General features: G+C 42.4%; 3 protein-coding genes across 3 annotated transcripts; all 3 read right to left on the minus strand.

Moving 5' to 3' along the window:
* Positions 1-1,146: 1,146 nt before the first annotated feature.
* LOC132259856 (actin-interacting protein 1) lies at positions 1,147-4,586 on the minus strand. Its single transcript, XM_059757657.1, has 7 exons — positions 4,413-4,586; positions 3,919-4,040; positions 3,718-3,808; positions 2,324-3,381; positions 2,002-2,262; positions 1,327-1,477; positions 1,147-1,266 (listed from the first exon to the last, which is right to left on the minus strand). Exons 1-7 carry the CDS (start codon positions 4,426-4,428, stop codon positions 1,157-1,159), a joined length of 1,809 nt encoding a protein of 602 aa, XP_059613640.1. The 5' UTR covers positions 4,429-4,586; the 3' UTR covers positions 1,147-1,156.
* A 211-nt stretch (positions 4,587-4,797) lies between these two features.
* Positions 4,798-7,386, minus strand: LOC132259882 (GPN-loop GTPase 2). Its single transcript, XM_059757694.1, has 2 exons — positions 6,206-7,386; positions 4,798-4,934 (listed from the first exon to the last, which is right to left on the minus strand). The coding sequence occupies exons 1-2, from the start codon at positions 7,022-7,024 to the stop codon at positions 4,902-4,904; spliced, it is 852 nt and encodes a 283-aa protein (XP_059613677.1). The 5' UTR covers positions 7,025-7,386; the 3' UTR covers positions 4,798-4,901.
* Positions 7,387-7,606: 220 nt separating this feature from the next.
* LOC132259865 (serine protease inhibitor 77Ba) lies at positions 7,607-11,208 on the minus strand. Its single transcript, XM_059757669.1, has 8 exons — positions 10,937-11,208; positions 9,567-9,808; positions 9,102-9,248; positions 8,841-9,031; positions 8,509-8,785; positions 8,076-8,438; positions 7,873-8,011; positions 7,607-7,808 (listed from the first exon to the last, which is right to left on the minus strand). Exons 1-8 carry the CDS (start codon positions 10,950-10,952, stop codon positions 7,672-7,674), a joined length of 1,512 nt encoding a protein of 503 aa, XP_059613652.1. The 5' UTR covers positions 10,953-11,208; the 3' UTR covers positions 7,607-7,671.
* Between the last annotated feature and the right edge of the window lie 168 nt (positions 11,209-11,376).

Genomic DNA, 11,376 nt, shown 5'->3' on the forward strand with positions numbered 1-11,376 from the left:
TAACCGTCTTGAATATCTGAAGCACAACATCAACATTTTCTCTCAAATCTTAGCGTCCATCAAAGTCAAATATTCGAATAGTGAATGAAAATGCCGCGTTTCCGAGGAAATTGCAATATGTTTTCTAGACAAAATGAAAAAAAACTTAATAAAATCAATTTCTAGTCATAAATTTTTACCTAGTCTAATTTTTTTTCTTCATCCTCCTACAAATATTTCTCTAATTATTTATTGCAAATGCGTGTACAAACATAAATGCACACAACAAACTCGAAACAATGATCATAAAAGACAATATTAACTTCACTATATATAACTAAGTAGCTAAAAAGAACAAACAAAATAAATCAAGGTTTAAAAAATATTAAATTATAAATATGTTGTATATAATTCATGTTATTGTTAAATATTATATAGTCTATGATAGGATTGTTGTATTTTGATTTATGATTTTACTTCAAAAATAAAGGCAAAACCATTCAAGTTTGTTTGAATATTTTTATTGTATTTTAAAATAAATATTTTTTCATGTATACAATCACACAACAATATTAATTTTTATACCTTTTCTTCAGTGTTAAATCATAAATTTATCCTTTCTTGTGTTATTCTGTAAACTGAACAAAAAGAAGAAAACAATACCGCAAAAATTTACCTCTATTTTCTTTTACTTTGTGAACTCCTAGAGAAAAAAGCTCTTAATACTCAATACATGAAGATTTTCAGCAAATTATTCAAATTTTATCTTTTCTTTCTCTCTCTCTCTCTCATAAATATGGTATATATATATAGAAAAGTTGTTATTCATTATTCTCTCATACAAAAAATGCTCTGCATTATTACACTAATACCTCCATTATTCATTATCAAAAATATCAAGTTAATAAGTTGTGATATTACTTATGTTTCATCATTAGCATTGACGGTACGATTATGAAAAAAAATGCGACACACTCTGGTTTTAGGCAACTACGGAAAAACTAACTTTGGTGTTGATCTCATACAGTGAAAAAGATAATTATTATTGTAGCTCATTGTAGAATTTTACCATCGTTAACTTGGTATTTTTCATGCATTTCTTTAGAAATTTCTATGTCGTTTATTTGCTCATCTCTCTCAGTTTTTCTCCAACGCAGAGATATGATGCTCTTCCAGTCTAGATAGCGTCCACATGCCACACTTTTGTATTGCAATCCTGACCAGTTGAGATCACAGTTTCATTATCTAGCCACACGAGGCGAGTGATTTGTGACTGCGGATGGGCGTCTGAAAAGAGAAGAGCCTTGAGCCATGCTTAAAACATTTAAATAAAGTGTCCCATCATACTCTTGATAATGGTGTGTTTGGCCGGATTGGTGACAGACCAAATGATGATTGTGGTATCGAGAGAACCACTGGCCACAAGGAGAGAATTCGGTGACCAAGACACGCAATTGACACGAGCATTGTGGAAGCCCCATTCCTTGTTATGTGGTGGCTAAAATAGAGATAAAATCATCAAGTATAAAATTTTCCTAACAGTCTTTAACACCTAATAAAACTACAGGTATACTTACAATCTTTATCAAAATAAAACCATTAACCGGTGAGTGTTAGCATGAAAAAAGCACAGACACCACAAAATAATTAGACGTGGAATAAGATAAGCGAGATAGTAATGCATTTCACTCGTACGCTATCAATTCTGTGAAATCATACACAGATTTTCAGAGCCATTTAAAAAGCCATAATAAAAAATGCAAGACAAGACATGGCATTAAAAATAGAAATGATATAGGTATAGTAATAAAGTGTAAAACAATTATATATACATACGTGTAAGCATTAACATAAATGAAAATTAATTGCCCTGAACATTTGAAGCGACATAAATTTGGGTCAAAAAGCATATTTTTCAAAACATATCTGCCACACATAAATCTCATAGGTGCGAGAGAGTATATCATAGAATCACCCAGTGAAGACAACATGCAGTGGTAATAATAGATGAAATATACTCACTTTGTATTCTGGCAAACCATAGAGAATGACCTTCCGGTTGGCATCGCAGGCCACCAAGTACTTGTGATCCGGCGAGTACACGCAATCAGTCACTGGACCGAGATGATCCAAGTCGAGCTTGTGCTCCAAATTGGTGCCGGCCAGTGAGTACACGTGAACCTTGCTGTCATCCCCACCGACGGCCACTTCAAGGGTTTCCGGATTGACGGCCAGAGAGCTGGACTCATACTTGATGGGAAGAGTAGAGACTTTGCGGTTGTCCTGGAGGAAAAGCCACAATCAGTCTTAAAGATACATCAAACAAGCATCGTTACAAAGCTACCTGAACGACAGTGATTTCCTTGACACAGGGCACAATCACCATGTTCTGCTCCTTGAGCACATCCAAGCCCCTCGGCTGGCAGTTGAGCTTCACCGCGACATCCGTGTAAGTGTTTCCCTCTACATTAATCTGCCTGAGAGTGTCGTCAATACCACAAGAGTAGACATCTTCTCCCAATGGTTTGATACCATTCACTTGATTTCCATGCCCCATTCCGCCAACGCGATCATTCACGCCGTTCCCAGAATTCCAATTGGTAATCGCACCATCATGACTGCCCGTGTAAATCGTGCTGCGATCCTCACTCAGCGTCAAGACAGTGATTGGTTTGTTGTGACCCTTCACCACTCTCAGCGGTTTCGTGGGATTGTTCACGTCCAAGTAGTTGATGAAACCCGACAGAGACACGGTCAGGAGGTGATCTCCCTGCCAGAGGCACGACACCTGCTGATCGTCCACAGTTGTTCCCATCGGGAATTCAGAGATTAATTGTTGCGTGGACACGTCCCACAGACGACATGTTTTATCTCCCGAACACGTCAGCAATTGACTTCCGTCACCTTTCCACGCTACAGCATAGACGCCACCCTTGTGCGCTGGACTCCCGAACTCAGCCACAAAGTCCGACGACTGCCCATCATACAGGAACACCTTGCCGTCGAAGCCCGCGGAAGCGAAGTGACTGCCACTCGGCGAGTAGCGGACGGCCTGAACGAATCTCGTGTGCTCCTGCTTGGTCATCTTGAACTTGAACGGAGGTCCCTCGAACACGGCAATCGTGTTGTCCTCACTGCCCGTGACAATCCTGAATGGGCGACTCGGACGGAAGTCACAAGAGTTGATCGGCTTCGACTGGCCACTGATCTCACCAACGGACGTTCCCGTCTCAGCCATGAACACATGTCCGAATCTCTCGCGACCCTCACCCACAATCACGATGCGCTGGTTGTCCGGTGACCAGGAGATGTCCTTGATCGGCCCGCCGATCGGTTGAAACTCATTCTTCAGGATATGTTCCTTGTTTACCGTGTCCCAGATGCGAATCTTCCCAGATTGATCTGCAAAAGCAGAGCAGAACTTAGTCGTCTCATTGTCCAAATTCACCTCTAGTTCATATAGGAATCAAATAGGCAGGGTTTGAGGATAATAAATTCATATAACCTGTGTGACGAAGACATCGTCACATTCTTGCTCGATAAAATATCAAATCCACACATTGAATGGCCAAAAAAAAAAAATTAAATTGTAGATAAGATTGCAAATGGCAATTTTATCTGGAACGTGAAATGTTATTCCACCCTGAATTTCAGTGCCAGCGAGCGAAATGAGAGCCACAAAAGCTTTTAAATGGTAGAATCCTGAGAATTGCGGAGATTTCTTGGGCAGAAACTCACCTCCCGAGGCGATGTAGAAGCCGCTTGGCGAGTATTTCGCCACATTCACAGCACATGAGTGTTCCGTATAGATGTCGGCGATGGCAGGATTCTATAATTAAAGAGCACGCGTTGGCGTATATTTATATCGCGATCTCGCAATCCTCAGTCGGAGAATCCCGGACAAGCCGGCCGCTCCAAAATAACACACTCTGCGCTCACCTCGATGTTCCTGATGATCACCGAGTTGCCGTTCGTGTAGAGGAAGTTCTTCCCCTTCGGATCGCCGCCCAGGACGATGGGCTGACCTCTCTGGGTCCTGGGCAGTGTGGCATAGATGAACTCTGCCGGCGGAAGAGAGAGACAGATTACTGACCAGAAGTCCACAGCCGGCCGCAAGTCAGAGTCCCTCAAGCGTAGGGGAGCGTCGAGCGAGGTGACGACCCGACCGACCGAAAGGCCATGAATCACCGTCAGACAAGATTATGCCCATATATGGGGTGTTGTCAGTCTTGGGGCCAGATCGCCCCACAAATGGCTCAACGGCGCGCCAATTCGGCTCGCCTGGCCCCGTTTTCACGCTCAATTGGGCGCGAGAGCGTGAAAAAGGGGCCGCAGAGACCCAAATAGCGGTAAATTCCGGAGGAAATGCGCTCTCTGACTTGCTGGCCGGCGTCCACCTTTTCACCCCAATTTTCACACAGAAGGACACTCACTGCTGGAGTAAGACATTCTCTCGCGACGAATTCACACACTCTCGTAACTCCCTGTATGGTTTCTCGACAATTTTGTGGCCTATTTATGGAGTTATTTTGATATCTTTTTCAGCACACTCGTCGCTTCTCACCGACCAACTAAGCTCGACTGCTGACAGCCAGGAAAGGCCAACCCGCCGACAGTCAATTGACCACTGGCGCGAAAAGGCGCGAATTCTAAATTGTCTTATTTGATTGCTGTATAATTTTATCAGACGCTCTTTTGTACTCTTGGTGCAATATTAAAGACCTCACAGAAAACCACAGAAAGACGAATAATTACAAATTTAATTAACTAAAAGAATTTGAAACATTTCAATTTTATTCTGCTATTCGTTCTTTTACAGGGATTTGAACTAACTTTGACTATTCAGGAACATTGACCTTACTTTGGAACTCCTCAAATTAGCATGGAATGTGTAGGATCAGCTTCAAAATAGCATTTTACAGTTAAATAAGCCGTTTCACATTCATCTTTGCCATCTGAAAAGAAAACAACAAATTTTAGAATGGCTTGTAGAAAAATTCATTCTAAAAGCTTAAACACACGAATCGTCCTGCATTTCGCTGTTACAGCTTGAATGATTTCCTTTCCCTCTGTCGGAAGGAGATGAGCAACTTCCTCTAACATTATATGGCCACCCTCGTCAATCAATCCCGTCGTCCGGAAGAGACAGTCGATATAGCACTGGAGAGTGCGATCATCCGGAAGATATCCGTTAACACTGGCTAAAATCAGAGATTCGTCCACGTTCGTCTGAGCCACGCAGTGTTCATGCAGAAGCCGTGCACCTTCTCTCAGTTCCTCAGGAATCTCTAGTTTTGCACCACAAGGAATGCAAACAGTCAAGGAAGAGACTAAAACCATAAGAAGCACTTTGGAAAACATTTTCACTCACTTGAAATCATTCAAATGACTTGAAAGCACTCCAGAGGCCTTTTAAATGTCTCTCAAGCATGCAAATGTGTAATTATTACATTATATTAGGTATATGATTAAGCACTAGATTAAGATGCACGCAATTACATACAATGTCTAACACACTGGAGGCGAACTTGGAAAAATTTTGTGAACAAAAATTCTTATTACTCTAATGATTTTTCATTATAACACACCGATCACACTTAAAGTGAAAGAATTTCTTATTTACAAATCAGAAACTTAAAAAAAAAACTGTTTAAATTTTGTATTTGTTCTATTGTTTTTCCCACCACTGTAAAAATCTGTGTAATTTCCATGCAAGGATGCAAGTCATTTTTCTTGAAATTTCCTCATTTAATGCATTTGATGTTGTTTCATCGCGTTGATCGCCTTATGAAATTGATAATAAATAGATAATAAAACCCATACCGAGGCCAAAAACTGCTAAGGCTGAGTGGGCTGAGTTTAAACTAATTGATATGTTCAAAACCACAAAAATATTCACAGAAAATCACATGGTGGATACGAAGGGATACCGATTCAGAAAACTATTAAAAAGTCTTCGAGACCAGAAATTTTCCTATCATTCGTTTCCATTTTGTCCAAAATAAATGTTTTGCTTAACCGAGACACAAACCTAATTTTTATTCACGAAATCGCCGACAGTCAAATTCAAATGTATCCAAAAAGCGCCAATTCTAAACAAACATTATTATCTTAAAAAATTCACAGAGATTTATTATGAGGGCAAATATGGTTCTATTCCTTTCTCTATCCTTTCGTTCTCTGTTTCCGCTCCCACAGCACAGGCCAGGAGGGAATTGATGCTCACCTCCTCTCCGGCAGCGTAGACATATCCGTTGGCCTTGTCGATGGCGTTCTTGAGTCGCAGGAGACTCTCAGTCTTGTTGGCGTCCAGCAGGTGAAAGGACACGAGGCTGTAAGACTCAATGAGGGACACGATAGCCGCATTCAGCTTCCCATACTTCCCCATGCCAGGCGTTTCATCCAGAGCCTCCAACAGGTACTCGAGATTCAGGACTTCCGTGTAAAAATCCATCCCGAAGGCTAACTTTGACTCGAATTGTCTCAGCAGGTCAGCCTTGCTGAGCACATTCACTTGCGGCAGCGCCATTTGGAGCATCGTGTTGAGCGAGAGGAAGAGCGTTGAGATGAACTTACTGGGCTCGGAGCAGTAGTGAGAATCCACGAGATGAACCACGCACAGATGGTAGCCCATCTGTTCCAGCTTCGCGAACATTCGCGTCATGGAATCGTGATGGGTGTACAGCTCCACCTGTCCAGGACAATCGAAGATGAAGTAGTTGCTCTTCGAGGCGCGGATCTGCTTCACTAGCCAGTCAAAGTTCGTCTCCAGGTATTCCATGCTGTAAATCAGGGCACCGTTGGGGCCCAGCTCCAGGTGATCCATGGCATCCTCCACTGTGATCAGCTTCATGATGTCAATGCTCGCCTGGTAGTCCATGCTGTCGTTGGCTGGGTCCAGATTCACCACTTCAGCCCTCCTGCCCAGCTGCTGGAGGAACTTCAGCATCCGCTCGCAGTACGTCGTCTTCCCTGATCCCGGAGGACCCACGACCAGCTGGCCATACAGGGGATTTTGCACGTCCGCATTCCTATTTGTCGTCATATCAAAAATTGATAACAATGCACAAGAAATACAAGATTTCCACTTTTTGCGAAAACAAACGCAAACAATAACAAATCAAACTTGTGACTTTGACAGCACTTTATCCAGAAACCCGATAAAAGTATGCCGAGTTAGTTCAGAATGTCTGAGGAACGATCTACGAACAATATGGACAATTCCGTCATATTAGATTTCATGAATTTGGATTTCATTTATGATCTAAACAGAACTGTTCCTAATTCTAGACTAAATGATTCTCTCATCTGAGATACAAAAACCTCAATTAATCTTCACGGTGCTGCTGAGATCGATTTGGTGATCGAGGATTTCCTCAAATACAAGCATTTGAATTTCAACGGCTTCCACAACACCAGATACAAGATTTTCCGGAAGTTCAGTAATTTTTTGCAATCACAATAGAACTTTTAAGCATTTTTTGTCTGTTCTTTTCAACACATTCCAATAAAAAGCAAATTTATTGTTCACACTTACTTGTAAATATCACGAGAGGTATATTTTTGTCACACCAAAATCTGTAATTTCGCACTGAAAGCAAGTTAATGAGTCACAAAAGTTTGTGTTAAAAAAATTTCAATACAAATTTTAATGTGAAAAATACATTTTATCACTTGTTAAATGTACATCATTTAGAAGTAGAAAGTGTTGGGATTCTTGACTTGCCCGCAAAACAGTAGAACATTTGTCGTTTTGTCCACGATGAGATATGCAAACGGTCGATTTGCATAGAAGCGTGGCGGCGTGGCTTTGTTGGCGAAAACGCCAGCTATTGTGCGAAATTTACATGTTAATGGATTCTTGGAAATGTTGTTGGCTTGAGCTAGAAATACCTGTGACGGCTGATGCTACAGTTCCTTCCTCGTTCACCTCTATTGTCGCTTTGTGAATGAGTCGCGAGAGGTATATTTGGCTGTTGGTGATCTTCGAGAGGTTTGCATTTGTCGGACTGAAGAGGTCTAGTAAGCCCATCTGCAAAATTAATAATTAGTCGTTAAATTTGTCAGTGACAGAAGATGTTATGTAAGTTATTTACCTTCTCAAGAACTCCGTTTAGGACGAAATCGGCGGTGATCTTAAATCTAGGCAGATAAACCTCAACTTCGTCGTCTTCGTACTCATCAGCAGCCTTCTTCAGTTCGTCGTAGACTCGCTGGAGTCGAACATTGGCCAACTTTTCCACCACTTGGTTCAGAGGAGTACCCTTTCGTGGCAGAAGAATGATCATGCTGAGTCTATTGAGATTGCCATACGGCAGCTCCAGAATATGAGCGTCCAGTTCAGCGATAGCCGTGTAGGGGAAGCTTCCTCGCTGGAACATCATATTCACTTTCCCCTGAGCCTTTCCGAATTCATCGTAGAAGGACTCTTCGGTAGTTTGGGAGACATTGAAGGGAGTCTGTAAGAACGAATTTTCGCTTAATCTATCACAAACTAATGCAAATTATTTGCCTTCCCATCTGTCATACCTTCCACTGTCCCCTGAAGAAGATCGCCGAGATGAGGATCATGTTAGCATCCATGAGATCACCTCTCTTGAGTATCTGATTAATGCGTCCTTGGGTGGCTCTTGCCACGTAACCGTTGATTTTCTGTGCAGTTTCCGGTGGATTCAGGTAATCCACGGGAGACACATCAGTCATGTAGAAATTTAGAACAGTCCTTTCAAAGTCCGGGTAAACTGGACGATTCTTGTCCGAGAACATCACATGAATCGTGGAGATTTCCGTTGTACTCGTGTTGACACTGCAGCAAAAGTTATCGGTTATGATTTATCTAGATAAATGCAGTATTTTCTCACTTCAAGGCATTTCGGATTTGTCTGTAGCCATCCCGCACGTAAGCGATGTTCCGAGGAAGCCCCAGGACCGTCTCAATCTCGCTCAGTGTCCTTCCAGCCGAACCCTCAACCAACAGCACAATCAGAGACCACACAGAGAAGGGCGACATGATGAAGTTGTAATTTTGAGCTGTATTCTCCTGCAGCACTCCCTGCAAAAGGATATTTCAGATTTATGTATAGAAGATATAGGAAAATTCATTAATCGATTATGGACAGTACCTTGAAGAGTTGCAGTGCGAAATTCTCTGATCCTTGCGAGATCACTCGCAGGACTTCCTTCTCCAATCCCGAAGAATTTGGCAGCAGATTCGTCTGTGGAGCATCGTGTTGAATCTCCTGCAGCGAGGGCAGTCTTGAGTTAACTTGCTGTAATAATTGCAAAAAGAAACATCGTTAAAGCATCGGCTTTCCTCGAATAGATCAATGCTACCGGCACACCTTTGGAACACACATTAAACAAAATGAGATATAAAAAAGTGTCTTTGCGGTTTCTGTGTAGAGAAATTCTCAGTACGCAAAAAACGGACATTCCAGATTGAAACGTCTTGGCAAAAGACAAGACGAAACTGTGGATTTCCCGAGCTATTACGCCAGAGAGCGATAAATACTCAGCATCACGTTCTGAATTATCGCTACGCACACATGAGTTGACCAAAAAGCCAGCAGAGGTTCTCAATACTTCACCTGAATGTGCTGCTGCTGGAGTTGATTCTGCAGAATCTGGCTCTGCTGCTTCTGTTGCGCTATCTGCTGCTGCTGCTGGAGAATCTCCCTAATCTCATCCTGCTGTTGCTGAAAAGTTTGCTGCTGAAAGTTCTGCTGCTGACTGGAGGGAATCTCGATGCCCGACACTTGCTGGACTTGAATACCCTGTGTCGCCTGCGGCCTGGCCAATCCCGCGAAAGTGACCAGAAAAAAGCTGAGAGCTGCAAGATGATTTCCTCATAAGTCAACAGGCTTTCTCAGAAGTCTTGAATTTAATTCTACTCTAGTCAGGCATTCACCTATACCCAGACCCAGGCCAGAGAACAGTTATGATGAGTGGTTTTTTTTAGAGATCCCAGAAACTCGCCTTTCTTATATTGGCGCACATTAAAGAGCGGCGAGCTTTGGGCAAAATGCTTAAGCATGGCGCATTTTTTAGGGGATTCCCAGAATCAGAGCAAAGGGTGCGTCATTGATAAGAACTTTTCCCATTGAAAAGTGTCTCATCGACATATTGCGCGTGTTCTATGTGCTTATATTGCAAATGCGTTAACAGCCAGGCGCCATTTGAGGCTGGAATTGTGATTAAACATCACTTTCTGAAGTTTTCCATTTGAGCACGGCAAATGGATGATTCAAGAGTGTCTATTTTTATGTGATCATCACTTGGGGAAGTACATCAAGTGTATTGATCTCACGTTATAACCCGAAAGACTAGAATAAACATAAATTGATGACGCCGAATCCCAGTAAAGCCGCAATGTAATGGCCATCAAGGATTATTGGTGAACTATTGCGCATGGAAATTCCATTAAAGTGGAAAAAGAAGAAGTCCCCAGAGTCGCGTATCTTGTTAATCAGTGCGAAGAGACATCGAAAGGTCATGTTTTATTTTGCCAACCACAGTCTCTTTTTTTTAAAGAGCGACAGGCATAAAAGTCAGCCCAATTTTCACTATCGCGCCACGGCTTCCACGGCCAGAATTTGCCGTTTTTTGGGTCACGCGCGGGGAAATGATGTGTGGATTTTCCAAAATACACAATTGAACGCTTAGGTGGGAGGCGGAGAGATTTTCACAATATTAATGTGTATTTTTTCTCTGTTCCTTAACAAGTTGTCGGGGCCGTAGAGATGGCATGGAAGCGGTCAGCGACAAGGTCAACTTGTGTTTGTGTGCAGTCAATAAGCAAATAAGTGAATTTTTATTTAAATTCAGCACAAGATAACGCCGAGGCAGTATCCAGTATAGTGTCTCGAGGAATTTCCGAGCTCATGAGACGATTTCTGAATTGCTTACTGGGCTCCGATCGTAGGTAGAAGGGGAAAACCAAGGCATGATTGGAACTCACTTAGGAATTTATCCATTGTTTCACACACACTCAACAGCTCTGCCTCCAATGCTGAGATGAATTCACAGGAAAAATCACTTGGTCTTGTGCGTAGATCACTTTTCCACCCGACCTCCTTTCCTCACACACTGGCACTAGGATCACCGTTCACTGCTAATCACCAGTGCGAATTCATTTCCAATCCACACAGGGTCTCGGAATATTCCCCACAGAAGCTGCTCGCCACCACTAATCAGAGCCACACAAGTGTGAACAACTCTCGCCTGCACTCTGATCCAAAAATATCTTACCAGAGTGAACAACACAGCTCAACTGACGAGCGGAGCTCCGATGCTCTGGCCACAGAGTCTCTCGCGAGAGCAGAAGCTACGAGCGCGCTTTTGGCGCGTGACAACTTCCTCTGGTCGGCGATGAAAAGCCTGTAAATCCAGTTTTTCTCT

This window comes from Phlebotomus argentipes, unplaced genomic scaffold (assembly GCF_947086385.1).
Source record: "Phlebotomus argentipes unplaced genomic scaffold, Phlebotomus argentipes genome assembly contig_6, whole genome shotgun sequence".
In the NCBI taxonomy this organism is placed as follows: domain Eukaryota; kingdom Metazoa; phylum Arthropoda; class Insecta; order Diptera; family Psychodidae; genus Phlebotomus; species Phlebotomus argentipes.